Source organism: Colletotrichum karsti (assembly GCF_011947395.1).
Source record: "Colletotrichum karsti strain CkLH20 chromosome Unknown Scaffold18, whole genome shotgun sequence".
Classification (NCBI taxonomy): domain Eukaryota; kingdom Fungi; phylum Ascomycota; class Sordariomycetes; order Glomerellales; family Glomerellaceae; genus Colletotrichum; species Colletotrichum karsti.
Genome location: NW_024065918.1, coordinates 971,775 through 990,946, shown reverse-complemented (window position 1 = coordinate 990,946; position 19,172 = coordinate 971,775). Strand labels below are relative to the sequence as shown.

Here is a 19,172-nt window from a genome sequence, read left to right as displayed (position 1 = left end):
TTAGTAGAAGACTAGACTATAAAGTCTAAGTACCTAAGGAAACCTAAGTTATCCTTAAAAAAGATAAGGAAGGAGACCTTATGCTAGCAGCTAGACTCTTAATGATAGCTAGAAGAGATAGGACTAGCACAACTAGAAGGATGTCTCCTAAAGCTATTAGGGAGATATACTCTGCTCCTATATATAGCTACTAAGGTATAACTAAGATATAGAAACGCATTAGATAATACTATAATAAAACGGCTATATAATAAAAAGTATCTTTAGCAATTAGGGACTATAAGGTTTATATAAAAAGTAAACCTAGCTAATATTAGCCTTATAGTAAGATATAGCTGCTCTTAGTGCTATAAACTATATAGGAATCTATTTTATTAGACTTTATTACTAAGTTACTTAAGTCCTAAGAACTAATAACTAAAGTCCACTATAATAGTGTCCTCATTATTATTAATAGACTTATAAAGTATTTATACTTTATCCTATATATAGAGTCTAGCACTATAGAAGACCTCACCTATAAGTTTCTATAGGTAATTATTAGCTAATATAGAATGCTAAAGGAAATTATATCTAATAGAGATAAGTTATTTACTTCTAAGTTTTAGAGATTGCTAATCTTATAGCTAGGATCTAATTATAAGATATCTACTGCTTTTTATCTATAAACTGATGGCTAAATAGAATAAATTAATTAGATTATGGAAACCTATCTATGCTACTACGTTAACTACTAGTAAGATAACTAGGTATAATTGCTACCTATAGCCCAGTTTGCCTATAATAGCGTAGTAGGAGAAAGCATAAAAGAATCCCTATTCTATCTAAACTATGGATTTAACCTAATAGTCTATAGAGAACTATAATAAGGCCTAGTAGCTCTAAAAGCTATAGTAGATATTAATAAACTTAAGGAAATCTAATAAGAACTCCTAAAAGAACTTAAATTTATATATAAATAGATATATAAATACGCTAATACCTTAAGAGTTAAGGGACTAACTCTATAGGAGGGGGATAATATATACCTTCTCTATAGAAATATTAAGATAAAACAACTAAGTAATAAATTAGACTTTAAGAAACTTAGACCTTTTGAAATTATATAGAAGGTATCTAATATTAACTTTAAACTTATACTACTAGATATTATAAAGTATTATCTAGTCTTTCACATTTTACTTCTTAAAAAAGTACTATAAGGTTTATATATAGAAGACTACATTATTATAGAACCTCTAGAACTAGAATATAAAGTTAAATAAATTATTAACTACTATAATAATAATAGAGATATAGAATATCTTATTAAGTAGAAAGGATATAGATATAAGGATAACTTATAGGAACCTATTAAGAACCTCTAGCACTCTCAACAGATGCTGCACTAGTACCGCTCGTTAAGAAATCTAGAGACCAATCCTCTAAGCCAACGCCGTTCCAATCCACCACGCTAAAGGCCCTAGTAGCCTATAGGGCCCTAATAGCTGAAGATTCCGCACTCTATAAACCCAGCGTTGCTTCACGATTCTCCTCCTCAACCTCCTCTATACGCTAAAGACCTAACTAGATTAAGTCTATAGCCTTATAGTTAATTTCCTTTTAATAATAACAAAGGCGCCATATCTTAGCCATAAGAGTGAGCTACTCTTCCTCTAGCCTATTAAGTTTATTATCTACCTTAACCTTTTGTTTTTAAACTTAGATTAGTAATAACGCTAAAGGACTATAGATATTATAAGATTTCTTTTAGCCTATATAATAGGAATAACGTAATAAATTAACCTCTAATATAATATAGTTAACCCCTAAGGTAGCATATAAGGAATAAGGAAAAGGCATCTTATATCCAAAAAGGGAGACTAGTTAATCTAGCTCCTTATAGGCAATAGGATTTTTTAATTTTAATTTTTAAATATAACTTAATATAGTATTAGCATTATAAGGAAATTAGGAAGTATAATTAATAACTCCCCAACCTAAGAGATACTACCTACTTATATTGGTCTTAGGGATAAGACCATCTAAGGGGAGACCTAATGTTATAACCTATTAGGCATACTTAATAGAGAAAAAGCCCTATAAAGATAACTAGGCGGCTAGAACGTCATATTTATATATAGGATCATGGGAATAGAAAGGACTTACCTTAGAATAGAAGAACTATAGAATAAGTTATATAACCTTAGCTAATGAGATAAGAGTTAATAGAGTTAGTGGCTAACTCTAGTAACTCTTAAGTATACTAATTAAGATGAAGTTAATAGAGTTAATAGTTAACTTTAGCGACTCTAAGGTAGAGGTATAGAGGAACGGCTTAGGACTTATATATAGGATGGACTTAAGTCCGGCTTAAGGATAGACTTCTATAGCTCTTTAGTAATTAACTTTATAACTACCCTTACTAGTACTTTTAGCTATACCTAAGTAATAACTACTCTATAACTCTTATTGAGGCCTTAACTAATCACTAAGACCTTTAAAGACCTATAATTACTCAAATAGCCCTATAGAACAACTTAATACTATTTATAGTTTTTAATCCCTAACTTACTACTAATATAAACCCACTATCAGTTAGCTGGCTGTAATATATAAAAGAATCACTATTCTATCTAAACTATAGATTTAACCTAATAGCCTATAGAGAACCATAATAAGGCCTAGTAGCTCTAAAAGCTATAGTAGATATTAATAAACTTAAGGAAATCTAGTAAGAGCTACCTAGAGAACTTAAATTTATATATAAATAAATATATAAATACGCTAATACCTTAAGAGTTAAGGGACTAACTCTATAGGAGGGAGATAGTATATACCTTCTCTATTAAAACATTAAGATAAAATAACTAAGTAATAAGTTAGACTTTAAGAAACTTAGACCTTTTAAGATTATAAAGAAGGTATCTAACGTTAACTTTAAACTTATATTACTAGATACTATAAAGTACTATTTAGTCTTTTATATTTTACTTCTCAAAAAAGCACTAATAGGTTTATATATAGAAGACTATATTATTATAGAACTACTAGAACTAGAATATAAAGTTAAATAAATTATTAACTACTATAAAAATAATAGAAATATAGAATACCTTATTAAATAGAAGGGGTATAGATATAAAGATAACTTATAGGAACCTATTAAGAACCTCTAGCACTCCTAGCAGCTACTATAGGAGTATTACTAAGTAAGGGACCTAAGTCTATAAACTCCTCCCTAATCCCAAACTTAGTCTAGGAAGGGTTATTCTTAATACCTCTAGCCTAAAGATCCTCTATAACGTATTACTTATAAGCATCTAATATAGGAAGAACGTTATTAGCCTCCTTAAGTTTCTATATCCCCTAAGTAAATATCTCTATATAATACTCCTTAATTAACTTCTAAGTTATATAAATATAAGCTAAATAACTAGCTATATTAGCTACCTCTAATTATACCTAAATAAGCTTCTTATAGAGCGCTAATAGAGTATTACTAGCTTACTCCTCCTTTTCCTCTTACTCTTAACGCTAGTTATTAAGATGCTTTACTATAATAAGTTAGAAGTAGCCTATAAAGAAAGATATAATAGGACTTATAGCTTAACGTAATAACTAGCCTATTATAAGGACGCTTTAAATTCTTATACCTATAATAGACCTTTAAACCCTCTACTATATAATAAGGACGCTTTGCCTAGAAATAGTAAGTATAGGGTATAACGTTAGAAGAACTAAAGCGCTTAAATACGTTATTATAAATAGAATAAAGAATAGATTTTAAATCTTTTAATTTTTAAATATAACCTAATATAGTATTAATATTATAGAGATTAAGAAGTATAATTAATACCTCCCTAACCTAAGAGATACTACCTACTTATATTAGTCTAAGGGATTAGACCTTTAAAGAGGGGACCTAATATTATAACCTATTAGGTATAACTAATAAAGGATGCCCTACTAGGATACTAGGCAGTTATAATAATATATTTATATATAGGATCACGGGAATACATAAGGATCCCTTAGGAACGGAAGAACTATAGTATAGGTTATATAACAATAAGATAAGAGATTAGATCTATATGATCAAGATACAGCATCTATATTCCAGAAAGACGGAAGCCATATATCAAGGATATGGGAGCCATACAGGGCATATACAGCACCTAGCAATAGGACTACCCAGGACCTATATATAGGATGGACTTAAGTCCGCTTAAGGACAAACTTCTATAGCTCTTTAGCAATTAACTTATAATTATTACTTATAATACTTTTAGTTATACCTAAGTAATAATTACTCTATAACTCTTATTAAGGCCTTAACTAATTACTAAGACCTTTAAAGACCTATAATTACTTAAATAGCCCTATAGAACGACTTAATACTATTTATAGTTCTTAATCCCTAACTTACTACTAATATAAACCCACTATCAGTTAGCTAGCCGTAACAATAAGCTAGTATATAAAGTGTAATAATATTGTTTTCCTTATAATATATCTTAAAGTTAGTAGTATAGTGACTTTTATGCCTATTAATAATAAGGAGGCAATATCTACTGCTTGCATATAGTTTTATATGCTAATTAAAGTGCTAGAGCTAATCTAGGCCTCTTTTATTTATTATCTATCTGTTTTTAGACGTTATAATAACCTAGTTATATAGGAGACCTATTTCTATATACTAGGTAGAGAGGTAATATTGCCCTAAAACGATAATATATAGTAGAACGCTATAGCCTAATAAATTAATAGCCTAAATAACTATAACTTATTTATAATTGCTAGGCTATATTATTTTTATATTTAAACGCCTCTTAGCGCTTATTATAACTATTCTAGATATAATCTAGCCTATTATAAACCTAATCTTATTAAAGTTATAGATATCTAAGTCTATAATGCTGTATTTTATAATTATATTTACTATAAGCTGAAACTATATATTTATTACGTCTAGGTCTTTATATTAGGCCCTCTTATAGTTATACTTATAAAAAAAGTGCGTCTAGAGCTATAGTTATTACTTAATAAAGTTTAAGGCCTAACGCTTCCCAATAGGGAGCATATTATAGTTAATAAGTAGTTAATTAGCTATATCTTCTATACTACTAATATGGGGAGGAAGTAATTAGGAATCTAAGTTAAGAATATATTTAACTAGCTTCTCTTCTTTAAGTGCAGTTAAATTTCATAACTTAGGTATAATATTACGTTATAATCCCTTTCCCTCTAAATGATAGCATAAGGTTAAAAAGGGCACTAAGTAGATATAAGATATAGCTTAAATACTAAGAGTTAGTATCTTCTTAATAGCTTAGATTGCTAAGTTTATCTAATCTTTATTACTCTATAATAATATATTTAGTTATAGTATAATATAATATAGAAGTTAGAAGACGGTTTCGCGCGGTCGGCTGATCCACTCGCTTATCTAATCCACTCGCTTATCAACCACGTTAGTATTTTTATAATATTCTTATTAATATAGTATATAAAAAGAATATTATTAATATAGTTTAAATAGAAGGGGATATTATTCTTAAAGGTATTAAGAGACTAAAGAGGGTTAAAGCTTAAAATTATACTAAAAATAGTAATAGTAGGGGCTAATATAAAATAAAGGATATAGAATAATATTCTAAGTAGATAGAAAGATAAAGTTTATAGTATAATCTTAATAAAAGGAATAATCTCTTATAGATTAATATCTCTTATTAAGGTCTTACCCCCTTTAACCTTAAGTAAGGTTATTTATAAGTATATTACTATATATATTATAAAGCTTATTAGAATAGAGTTTTATTCTTTTAGAATATTAAATATTAAATATATACTTATTAGGTATAGTAAGATAATATTAATAGCTAGATTATAAGGGTAGCTGCATTATATTGCGCGGCGTATTGCATTTGCTTCGCGCTGGGTTCGCTCATAATGAGTGCCTCAGGTAATCGTGCAGCGGTAGTGGGATGATTAAGCTGAAAGACTGGGATTGATGGGACCCCTTTTTCCCGCGATCCGCTTGTCTCAAGTCAGCTTGTTGGCCCGACAACATTCGGCCGGTTTGGGGCATCTCGGCCGAATATGCCGGCGAGTCGTCTTCGAAGGCGTCATCTTTCGGCTTGCTCGATTGTCCTTCTTCCTCTCAAATTTTCTCATTAATCTTCTAGACTGTTGTCGTTCTTTCTCGTTCATTCTCCTTGTCTCTTGCCCTCGCCCTTCGCCCTTGCTTGTTGTTCTTGTCCGTTGTACTTATCCGTCGTCCATTCTCCTCGTCCGTCGTCCTTGTCTGCCAAGGTCTTTGTGCTTGCTTCTCGTCATCCCTTGCATCCCTCGCCATCCCTCGTTTATTCGTCCTCAATTACTCGTTACTTGGAAGCTAATCCAGTTTTCTTTGCTTGACAGTCCAAGTGGTCCTGGTACTCTAACAGATCGAGAAATTCTCCGTCCAATAACCGTTGCACCATTCCAGCGGCGTTCGACGAGTCGTTTGTAAGCCGCTGCCAACACTGGGCGTGTGTAATCGCCACGGAAAGCCCGACCTTCCGCAACATCTCTCTCAAATGACGCGCACTACCACAGTAACGCTCTGCCGTGGCTCCGTTGACAAGATCGAAGGGTACTCCAAAGAATCCGCGAACCAACGAGCCTAGCAACATTGCATCGCAATTCAGCTTGTCAGGGTCAGTGACAAGGCCGCTTTGGGCGCATCGTTGGTTGGTTTTGAAAGACTCATAGAGGTCGACGAACGGCTTAATCTGGGCCCGGATAATGTCGAGTCGAAGCGCACGAATTTGGTCCATTAAGGTGTTAGAGCAAACTGCACTGGCCTTCGCTAGGATATGTCCAGAAGTCCGCGTCGAGACTTACCGATGATGCTGACGGGGATGAGTCCTTGGAGTTTTTCGGACACATCCCACTCTCTCGTCCACAACTTCTTGTTCACGTCGTCATAGTGACGGAATCCGTAGGTCAGCTTGCCGTCGCCATCTTCAGAGAGAGAGGCTTCATCGGCAACCTTTGCCATCATATGTCTCAGAACTCGGGCTTGACCAAACTCCCACGCAACAAACAATAAGTGTCCATCCAGACGTTTGTCTTTGAGGCCGATCCTCTCAAGCCATCTTTTGGCCCAAGGACGAAACATGCCAATGCAGTCGTATTTATTCGCGCCCACTGTTCTGTGGAAAAGGGTACAAGATCCCGGCAACAAAAGTTCGTGGAAATTACCGTGAGCAATGTGTAGAATATGGCGGATTTGACGCGGATGATCTTCGGGAAGGTCGACAACCCAGTCGCTGCCATCTGTAGGCTTAGACTCCGCAAAGCCGCCGTAAAGCATCTTCTTGAATACTGGAGACGCTCGTGCCATTGTTCTAGAGCATACCAAAAAGGTGGCAGCTGGGACGCCGGCGAGCGCGGCGCCAACTTGCAGGCGCAAGTCTCCGAGCTCGTCGAAAACCAAAACGTCTGACTTCATCTCCGTCGCTTCCTGTCGCTGGCCTTTGGCGGCAGGCTCGTCTGACATCTCTCGGGGACCGTGGCGTCCATCAGCTCTTGCCGGTTCTGCCTCCATCGTCGCTGGTGCATTCGGGTGTGCCGTCGATGGGTCGTCGCCGACGGTGTCGTAGTTGGCGGTGATGTCCTTCTTCGGTCGTGTATTCCTTCGCTCCGAGAAGGCGTTGGGAGCTTATGTTGAGGCTGTGTTGTGGCTGTTGCCCGCCGTACGACGGGAGTTCACCGCGAAATGCAAATTAAGTCGAGAAGGTGTTGGGGTAAAAGCAAAAAGGGGCAGAAAGCAGAGGAGGTAAAAAGGACCCAAAAGTGGTGATGGGCGGTTGAGGGAAGTGACGGGTGAATGGAGGAAAAAGCAGCCTTGGTAGGCACCTGTCAAGTACGGCACAAGCCAGCTCCTTCCTTTATTGTATCTCTCCCCAAAGCTCCTTCCTCGACTTCATGTCGTTGCAAAATTTGCGCTCCTTCCTCCTGCACCGGGCGGACTATTCTCTTGCCTTCCACAACTCTCGCTGGCCTGTCTAGGCAAGAACCGACTCGTCCACAACTTCCTTAGCCTCGTCACCTTCGACATTCACCAATTGTAATTTTACGTCTGAGTCCGGCCTCGAATACGATTTCCCCTTCGTACGTGGTGACGGCATAATACCTCTGCATCAGGTCTTCCCGCTTCATAATTTATCAGTCGTCATGGTCTATTTCAGATGCATATAATGTAGCGGCTTAAAGCATGGAGACTCGAGTGTGCCATCAGTTGGTATCTCAGCTTGTGATTCTTTTGACGTTATGTTTCTTGTAAACTTTGTCTATTTGGTTCCGTTCTCTATGATAGATTTATCCGCGTGATTGCAAGCTTCTAAGATAGTCAGTGCTACCCTAGTTGTCTTCTTTGTCCTTCTCATCGAGCCCGGTTTCGCGCGACCGCTCTTGCAAATGAGCCTCATGTTGAGGCATCAGGACAAACAGTTCCAGGACTTTGGAAATGTTCTTCTCCACTCTCCGACGAACCGAACTCAACCCCTCCTTGCACTTCACTGCGTGGATACGCCCGGCGACAATACCCTCTGAGTCGTCTCCCACTTCAAGCTCTAGTCCCATGAGCACACCCGATAATTCCGAGCAGCTTCTTCGATACGACTGCTGCGGTACATCGAGCATGATATTGATGCCTTCGCGAAAAAGTCCCCTCGTGAGTGAGCCGAGCAGTTGGTTGTCACAGGTCTTGCCGACTTTCGGTCCGCCGCCTCCGTATATGAAGGGACACTTTGGTCCATCTAGAAGAGACCTGTGGAGCTTTGCATACGGCCTCAGTGCTGCATCCAGAAGTCTCTGTCGAAGGTCCGTGATTGAAGCTATACTTACCCATTAGCTCTGTAAAGTTTCGAGAGGCTGATGCCATCCAAATCATTCTTCCAGGACTGACTCACCAAAGATATTTGAGGGAATTGAACCTCCGAGAACATCGGACAAGCACGGAAACGTGCCATCATCGTTAAGCTCTCCATCGTAGAGCAGCTCATCGCCACCGTTAACTTCGGCGCCTTCTGCAAAGTATTTTGCAGTCGTCTTGAACAACACAGCATCCCCGAGATGCCACGCAATGCCGAGCACCAAACCAAAATCCTCTTCTTCCTCCACAGCCTGAATCCAAGACCGGCTCCATGGGCGAAGGAGACGGACGCAGTCGTACTTGTCGGCAGCGACAAGAATACGATACATTTCGAACATGTCTGGACTCTTGGGCATCTCTTCGAACTTTCCGTGCATGATGCCGAGTAGGATTTTGAAGTCCGCCGGCTCATCGCCAGGAAGCTCCACCTCCCAGGGTTTCTCCGCATCGTCAGGCCTCTTCGACTCCGCGAAACCGCCATAGAGCAAGCGATTCATAACCTTGGAAAGCCGAGAGACCGTCCTTGAACAGACGAGGAAAGTCGTCGGATGCTCTGCGTGTTCGGCGCCGACGTGTAGATACAGATCTCCATGCTCATCGAAGATGATTTGGGCGTCCGACTTGGTTGTGAGCAGCTTCTGTCGTTTCGGGGCAGGCGGTCCCGAGCCTTCGTCGTTTGATGAGCTCATGGTTGCTGTGTTGTGGTGTCAGCTTTGTGAAGAGGACCCGGTTGTTGGTGATGAAGGGTTGTGTTTGGATAAAGTCTCTCTGGTGTGGATCTCAGTCGAGTTTAAATAGGTAGCCAGAGATTATCTCACGAAAATATCTCACCCGCAAGGAAGCTACTGGTCGTTTGTTCACCCGGAAGGAAGGAACAATACCGTCTGGTTGTGTGTGCAATTCAGGTTTGTGGCCCCTTCACCATCGTCTTTTAGTAACTTCAGCTGACATCAGAATATGGAATGTATTCTTTATGGTGTATTGTAAACCATTTGTTTATCAGTATTCTGCCGTCTCTGATTAAACCTCTCTCTTGAATATCAGGCTCTATAATGACTTTGGCAACCCAGTTTTGCCCGCCTGTCTGTTCAAGTATTCCTTATGCTTAGGCTGCACGAATGTCATATTCCCTCTCAACATCAACGACCTCTCCACGCCTTCCCGCAACCCCGACTGCAAGACATGCTCGCAGGCACTCATACTGAAGCCAAATCTCGGATGTGCCGTCTGTCCGAAGCTGAACGACGAAGTTGTGGGGTGTGCGTACCCAGAGTGAATAGTGTAAAGCTCCAACTTCAACATGACCGACTGAAGATGCGAGGCACTCCCCCGGTATGCTTTGACCGAGTCAACCGCTGTGAGATCCAGGTTTTGTGTCGCGAAGGATTTAATCAACGATCCGAGCAACATGCTGTCGCACCGTCTTCCCCCTGAGGGATCTCCTGGTGATGACATACACCTGTCTCCGCCCTTGAGGGCGGCGTAGAGATTCAGATATGGATCCAGCATGGCTATCAGTAACGTTTTCCTGATGGATGCCGCGTCCTCTAGTATTTCGTGTCAACCATGGTTCAGATTTCAGGGTGTCTCCAAAGACTTACCTAGTAACCCAGCTGGTATTAAACAATCCAGATTGCGAAGTTTATACGAATACGTCTCCCTGTTCTCCCCCGAAAACCCAAACACGAGGTCTCCGTCATCATCCAGATGACACTCTGTAGCGATTCTCATCGCCATAGCGTTGAATGTTTGATAGTCGCCCAGCTCGTAAGCCACACCCAGAAGCAGCGGGTTCTGCATACTCGACTTGACCGCGTCCATCCAGCCCTTCGCCCACGGCCGTGTGATATTAGTAGCGTCGTACTTTTCCGTGACAACCAAAAATGTGTATAGTTGAGTAAGCTCCAGCTTCTCGGGTACCATGTCAAAAGTCCCGTGAACGATATTGAGCATAAGTTCCATCGGTTCTTGGCGGTCTTCGGGGAGGTCGACCGTCCAGCCGTGGTCGGCATCCGAGAGCCCTGACTCCGCGAATCCTCCGTAGAGCATCTTCCTGAACACCGTCGAAGCTCTTGCCAAGGCTTTTGAACAGACAAAGTACGTTTTCGTCTTTTCTTCGACTCCCGCGCCGACGTGTAAATAAAGGTCGCCGTTGGGGTCGAAGGTGATGAGCTCCCCTAACACAGGCGAGGGGGGGTCATGGACGGTGTCTTCCTCCATGGTTGTCGCCATCTTCGCACCCAGATACACGGCTCATTCGGCAACACCAAAAGAGGACGCGATGTCTGCTGTCGTTGGCCAATTGCCAGATACGCCGAAAGTCTGATGAAGGTTTTGGAAGATCACCAGGTTGACCCGGCCTCCGCCGTCGACGATCCAAGCCAGAGAGGGACGGGAAATGTGGTCAGACGATGGCCCGTGCACGTCACAGAAAGCCCGCGTAACCGGTCGTCCAACAGGAGGGAAATCCGAAACTTCCAAGGGGGCGTTTAGTCAGGATATCTGGATGTGAGGCAGACGGCGATAGGAAAGATGGTGAAATGACATGTTCGTATGGTGTTTCTCCGTTGTTGAAAAAAAGTCGTCCAATCCAGAAACACTCGGCTGGAGTTGAACGAAATGGGTGTCGGGAATCCGCGGTCGCATGGGATTAAAAAGATCAGCGCGCAAACCCCCCCGGCCCCCGAGGACACCGCGGACGCGGCAGACCCACAGGAGGCGCCCACTGGGCCTCTCGTATCCCGGGCGTTCCCAGCCCCCGAGTCGGCATCCCACCACCTCCGCGGGCCGGGGCGCGGGTCCACGACCCCACGACCCGATATCCGCGCCGACGCGACGCCGCTGGTGTGGGATTGCGGCATCGTGATGTTGAGGCGTCGCCCAGCATGATGATGTTCGTGGTCGAGATATTCAAATTTATTTTTTTCTCGTCATCTACAGCTGTGTGAATCAGCCAGCGCTTGCCGATGCCAATTTGATGGAGGTTTCTATGTAAAAGAGGCCAAAAAAAAAGGCAGCATATGTAGACAGAGACGGCAGGAATATCTTAGAATCAGGCTAAGCCCACAACCATCACATGCTCCCTACCATTCATTTAAACAAGAGCTGCCCCCAAGACAAAGTAATGCATTGTTGGCTCCGGCTAGTCAGACGCAACGGCAATTTCATTGCGTCTTACTGGCATATGTCTCAAAAGTAATCTTCCGAATGTGGAATCAATTGCAACATCGTATAAATCCAGATCTTATCTCTTACTAGACCTGACGCCCGAAGCTTCATTCAGTTCCTCAGTCTTGCCTCGCAATCCCTCTCTCGGCGGACTACCACCCGTTAGGTGGACATCTGAACCGAACGTTTTCAACCAAAACAACAGTCATTCACCAATAGCTGCGGCTGTCGAAAGTAGCAGCCGTGAATGAATATTCAGTTTTTCAATTTCTCGATATCAACAGCTGTTCCGCTGACCGCAGGTTGAGGTTTATCAACGCGCCCGATGCTTGAAGTATGTTTCGGGTTGTGTCATTCCTCTGGTCGTCTGGTCGAATTCGCGAACTTCGTAATTATCAATGTTCGGGACTGATCTACCCAACGGTGGCGGAGAAAAAGGCGCTGACGCTGTTTTCATGGGGACGCATCTTGCCATGAATTGGCCCCATAACCGCCTGGGCGAGTGATGCAGCCTTTTTGATGCGCAAAGACAGCTGAGAAGCTGGAAAGGTACTCATAATAATCTCGGACCATTCTAGAACTCGGGAATGTCTTCGACTTTGTTAACAGTAGCAACTTTTCGCATATGGCTTCGACGTTGCGGGCCTCCGCCTGCGTGCAGCTATACATTCCATCATGCGGAGGATTTCCAAATAGTACAATTATATATAGTTTCTCGATTCTGCCCTTGGTATCATATGCTGCTATGTCGAATGAATCAAAGTCAAGGCCCATCGATTTACCGTAGGTCACCCATGTACTGTCCTACCCAGTCCGCCGCCTCGGATATGTTGCCAGCATCATTAAATATCGGAAAGAAATTGCACTGACAAACGAAATGGCTGTAGTCTGAGGCCTCCCAAGCAACAGGTGCACATAATGAATGGGTGTAAGGAGCTGATATCTCCGGGTTTCTAGAGTCCCATCGTGAATGCCGTGATTTGAGCTATTGAAGCATGGCCTACGACATGTCGCGTAGTATTCTTGCCATGCATCCACGGCGGACAGAACTGAAGGCAAGTACAGGAAGAAAATTGCCGTCTTACATGGGTCCGGACCGTTCTTGTGCACGCTGCACGCTTATACGTTATACTACTGAACCCGTATCAGCTCGGATGAGAACTCTAGTCAAGCTCCCACGGATGCCATTGCTTGTCTTTCAGCCCAATTACTCTCACGTATTTAGACTAACGTCGTCGTACATTTTCGACTTGTCTGGGCCACCATCTGGCGCCTCGGTGCACGCGGCAGGCGGCCGGGCGGCTCCCAGTTCCGCCGGAGCAGCGCGCCGGCCACTTTTGTTCGTATTCTATAATCAGAACCAGCCAAGACAAACCCTTAAAGCTTAAAATTATCACTAAACGCTCTTCGAACTACCGGCACAATGCATAGGTAGCCAAGCGGAACAGCCCACCGGCAATAACTGAAGCACGACGGGGCCTGCGGCCAAAACACGCGCTCACACCTGACTCGTTCAACTTCACCCCGGAAATACGCGCAGCTTCATGTTCTCACAGTGACTACATTCGTTCAGTAATCCCGCCCTTCTAACGCTGCACCAGAATATCGTAGGCGACATCACACGGATCAGCAGCTGGCTGACGACCGCTCATCAGAGTTCAGGTGATGGCGCCGGCTCCATGGGTCTGGTTTCAAGCGGATGTTATCCGCCTCCTTGGGACAAACTGCGGGCTCACGAGAACACATGCGTCGATCTGACCAGTCTAGGCTGTAGGGCTATATAAAAACCAAGTTGTTCGCCCAATGCTGATGCCATCCAAATATCTCATCGCACTCAAATTCAAGATTTTAATACTACCAGCCAACTTCTGTTCAGCGTATTTGAGTTGATCTCAGCACCCAATCTTTCACCATGAAGTACTCATTCGTCCTCACCATCTTCGCTATCTTCGCCGGCAGCGCCGTCGCCCAGGGTCCTGTAAGTCTTTCTGAGAGAACTTCAAGTGGTCTCCAATCTTCTTCAAGCCCTCAAGTCCGATTCCACTCTATGAACACATATACTAACATGATTGGTACAGTGCAGCTGTCAGCTTGGATCATCATGCCAGAGATTCTCGGCGGATTCGGGCCCGAACACCAACTGCGTGCAGTTCTGCAAGGACAAGTTCAGTGGTGCTAAGCCTTGCTAAGCAGGCTGCCCGACTTGCTGAGAGATGAACGGTTACCTTAGCGAGATGTCGTATTTGGCAGCTGGAATACAAGAAATATCACGTTGCGCGTATGCCGAGCACTTCGATATTATGACGCCCGTTTCATTAAATGTTCTGTTTAGATGATGTTTGTTAATCTGTAGCGCAACTTTAAGGAGTTATGTGGCGCCATAGATCTCAGCACCCCCGATTCCAAACTGATCATCTTCGATTCCAGCGACCACATTACTGAACATAGACGGCCTCATGAAAAATTAATTACGACCTGTTCCACGGTATTGCTTCTTCTTCTCACACATCCTTGATTTGGTCTGTTGTAAAACCGTATGCTGTGTAGCTCTTGCTGCCATAATACTATATAAGAATCACGCTGATACCATCTTTTGGTGGTTTCCCACCGCAGAACGATGAAGGAAAGCGTTGACGCATCTTGACCTGACCTTTTTAAAGTCACCGCATCTGTGAATGAATGAAGTTATAGCGTTAAATCGAACATCACCATGATACATGAAGTCGTTAATATCAGAAGAAATGACAAAATGGCCAGCTGAGTTCATCGATATTGGCGGGCTTTTGGACCTCGACTTCAATCTTGGCGTTGATACTGACTCTCACTGTGACTATCGTGCTCATTGGCCCATTCCACACGAGCCCCAACTGAGAATCATATGGTATCGAGGTATTGTATTGTCAGTGAATGACATTTCGTTTCTTTTGTGACCCTCTGCCATTAAGCTTCGTCCACGTATCTGTTTTTTGCAGTCTCAAAAGCACGGCCAAATGTTTCAGTAAGATATTACACCACCAAACTCATGTAAGTGTTCTTTTTCTCAACTGCAGGTCGCATAGTTTGCCAATGCACGCTTCAAGGCGTCAGATGCAGTCAGACGAGCGCAAATGTTGCCCAAGGCAGCCAATCATCAAGCAGTAATATGTCTAACCATAATCCTGACTTCTATAACTTGGCCAATAGCCTGAAGGACCAATACACCCTACAACTACGTAGAACATACTGATTCGAGGGAGAACACTAACGGTCTCAGATGTAACGGCGGGCAGAGCACCTGCTCCTTAGGTACATGTAGGAAGACGGCGCAGGCGCCCAGCCCTACGGCCGAAATGACGTTACACAGGGTCGACCGCCCGTTGTTTGGCTGTATTTGTATCGAAGTGTTTCGTTCTGCGCATAGCCCGTAACAGCGCGGTTTATTTGTACCCTATGAAGCCCCGCACACTTTCATGCGTGAGCCGTCAGCCATCTTGAGTGCTTACGACGCACACACTGCTCACATCACAATCCAGCACCACTACGGCACCAAGCTTGTCTGTCCTCCGCAGATTTCTTTTTTTGTTCCTGCAAAATGGAACACCTCCCGCCAGTCTCAAACGATAGCATCCGTCTCCTGACCCTACTTCCTGGAGAGTTTGGAGACCCCTTGCGCTGCACGATACAGGCTGTGAGTCTGGCGAGCAGTGGGAAATACGAAGCTTTGTCGTATGTTTGGGGCCACGTCGGAGAAGACATCATTTGCGTCAACGGTGTCCCAGTCAAGATAACGCCAAACCTCTTTGCTGCATTGCAACGACTCCGACATCAGCAGGACGGCAGGGTCCTGTGGATAGACCAGCTTTGCATCGATCAGAACAATGACGCAGAAAAGGAGATCCAGGTCGGTTTCATGCGAGGCATTTATCGTGGTTGTCATCAGTGCATCATCTGGATGAACGACATAACCGAGAGCGACAAGGATCTGACTGTCGCAGATGCGAGAGCTCTCTTTGGATGCTTTACTGTCTTTGCTGAGAACAAGCGGATGTCCGAGGATCGCTTGCAGGAGATCTTCGATCTTATCCAACTTTCATCCGTCGAAGGAGTTGGTAGAGCTCTCAGGGCGATATCGCCTCACGGCGGTAGCAGTTGGTGGGATCGAATATGGACCGTGCAGGAAGCCGTTCTTCCACGACGGCCAATTGTACAATTAGGTCCCGTTTCCAAAGCATGGGCAGAGATCGAGACGTTTTTCCAATTGTACGCAACACAGCAGGATATGTGGTGGGGCTCAACCCTGCTACAAGTTCTAGGGTCGAGACAGTTTCATTCATTCAACGATATGATGGGAAGGATTTACGACAATATGGATGGCATATACACCCAGTTTTGGGGACTACGACAAACGAAACTGCGTCCTGACAATCTGGACATCTACCGACGATGGCGAATAAGACATGCAACTGTGCCGCAGGACAGTATCTACGCCCTAATCGGACTGTTGGAAGGCAATCCGTTTCCAAGGATCCTATCTTGTAGCTACGATTTACCCTTGAACACCCTGTTCGCGAAGATGACTCTCGATCAAATCCAGCATCGAAATGACCTTAAGCCAGTAATTGGAAGAAGATATCAGAATGTCACCCCCGACCTTCCTTCTTGGGCATTTGATATGCTGCAGCCTGTTGGTTCTGGAGACCGTACTGAAAATTGGTATAGACACTCGCAGAGATACGAACAGTTCAGTGCTTCGGGCAGACGAATTCTATCCATTGAGGTTTCATCAGACGAGAAAGCACTCCTTCTCAAAGGCATCTTGGCTGATAGGGTCCAGCATGTTTCAAACTCGAAGGTGTCTGAAGCGAGAGAGCCCTCCCAACTCGAATGCTTGGCAATCTTAAGAGGGTGGAAGTCCCTTGCAGAGGATGTACTGTCATCCAGAGGCTCTTCGAGGTATGTTGGTGGCGGTTCATGGTCGCAAGCATTCGCAAGAACTGCGATAGGAGACTTGATATTTGAAGACAAAGATGAACCGAGAAGAGCCAGAGCGGAAGATTTGGCCAACGCTGATAGGTTCATCAAAGGCGAAGAGTCTCATGATCAACAATTGCTCTTTTCTATTCAGCACATGTTGCATCACAGAGCTTTCTTTGTCACGGAAAAGGGCTACATTGGAGTTGGCTCGTTGGATATCCAGCCCGGGTGCAATGTATGGCTCATCAGAGGCGGGCAGACCCCATTTATATTCTCAGCGGTTGATGGAGATGCGACTAGTGAGAACACGCAAATGGGCTCACATACTTGTAGATTTCTAGGAGAAGCATACGTTGATGGTATGATGTCTGGCGAATGGTATTCTAAGGAAGAGCACAGGGAGCAAAGTGTGAGGTTGCGATAAGGGTTTATGAGTCCTTTAATCAGTCTCAATGCGAAGTATTAAAGCTATACAAATTATACTCGCAATCTCAACTGTTGTTGACTTCAGTAAAGATGATTTGTGGTTCTCGGCTTGAATTGTTCAATTAAGAAAGTACGTGAGCCTACCCATGCATGTAATGATGACTGGAACTAGCTACGCCTCCAAGGGAATATAAAATGCTCTTGTAATGGAAGTCTCCTAGAACCAGCAATCAGGGGGCTTGGTAAACAATTTGCATTCAATTGCGGTGTATACCGTATTGCGACGCAGAATGTCTCTCAATTCACATACCCGACCCCATTGACTTCCAATATAATGCCGATATTGACGCATTTGCGAAAGCAAATGCGAAGACAGTATTCTCAATATCTAATCACGAATACTTCCAAAACAACAACACAGATGAGAGACAAGCAGCGAACCACGCTTGCTTTCAGATGGTGTCATGAAAGTCACATGCACCATTTTGCATTTACCCCAGAGGTCGGCGTTGCCCGTCCGGTCTGGCCAGAGTGCAAGCTGGTCTGATTGGCATTTTGAACGAGAGATCGATCTTGTCGTCCACACATACTGGACTCGATCATTGTCCCCTTATATACATCATCACAACTACTACTTCATCTTCCCACTTCCCCCTTCCTCAACCTCCCAATGACTCTCCTAACCCAAGCCAACCCAAATACAACCACCGCAGCACCAACCCACCACGCCACAAGCACCATCTCATACATCTGCAACCCGATGTAGTACTTATTCGAGTACCTCGCCACATATCCCGTCCCCCAAGCCCAACCAACCATCACAACCGCCAACCCAGGCCTCCACCCCCCTCCCCTCTTCCCAAGTCCAAACGCCTCTCGCACCGCCAGCCAAAACAACGGTACAAGACCGAAAACACAGTATCCCACGACCTCAGCATGAAACGCAAGTATGGAGAAAACCTCCTCATTCCCCCAAAATCCCAACACACACCTCCTCCACAACTCGCCCTCCCTCCCCCCATCCTCACGAGGCGCGAAAACCCTCCACAACGCCTCCCTCCCATCCTCCCCGCCGCCCACTAACCTCCAATACGCGATCCCAAGCGCAACAACATGCGCGATCCTGGCGTGGACATACTCCGCCGCGCCCAGCGCCCACACAAGCACCACAACAGCCGCGACCGTCGTCCCCTTCATGTCCCTCCCAGCCCCCGTCCCCGTCCTCGACCGAACCCTCCTCACCAACTCACCCCCCGCTCCCAACCCCCCCAAATCCCCCACAACCTTCCACCACCACCCCGTCGACCACCTCCCCATCTCGAACTCCTCCCTCAGAAACACCTCCGGACTCCCCGCCGCGAGCTTCAGCATCCCGATCGGCCCCCCGAACCCGCCCACCACGCTCCCTGGCCAGAACGTCCGACGGACGTGGTTCGTCAGGATCGCGAACAGCACGATCCCGAAACCCCTCGCGTACGCCCCTGAGCCTCCGAGGAAGGTGGTGAGAGCATGGTACTGCGGATCCCAGCTCGCTCCGGGCGGTACGTATCGAGATGCGGAGTCTGAGAGGGCGCGCGGAAGGAAGAGGGTGGCGAGGAGGGATAGCTGGGCGAGGAGGCTGAACGCTGCGGGCGGTATGAGCGCGAACGGGCTCGGAGGGTCATTTTCCTTCCTCTTCGATGCCGCGGCGACGTCAGATGCGTCCTTGGAACTGGCGGGCTGA

General features: G+C 44.1%; 2 protein-coding genes across 2 annotated transcripts; one reads left to right on the top strand and one right to left on the bottom strand.

Annotated features, from left to right (window-relative positions):
* Positions 1-6,832: 6,832 nt before the first annotated feature.
* On the bottom strand, positions 6,833-11,122 carry CkaCkLH20_06361 (uncharacterized protein; the record flags this gene model as incomplete). The annotated part of the gene is made up of 6 exons (XM_038889078.1): positions 6,833-7,173; positions 7,228-7,645; positions 8,521-8,864; positions 8,940-9,596; positions 10,360-10,449; positions 10,504-11,122. The coding sequence occupies 6 exons, from the start codon at positions 11,120-11,122 to the stop codon at positions 6,833-6,835; spliced, it is 2,469 nt and encodes an 822-aa protein (XP_038745879.1).
* A 7,276-nt stretch (positions 11,123-18,398) lies between these two features.
* On the top strand, positions 18,399-19,172 carry CkaCkLH20_06360 (uncharacterized protein; the record flags this gene model as incomplete). Its single annotated transcript, XM_038889077.1, has 1 exon — positions 18,399-19,172. The coding sequence occupies one exon, from the start codon at positions 18,399-18,401 to the stop codon at positions 19,170-19,172; it is 774 nt and encodes a 257-aa protein (XP_038745878.1).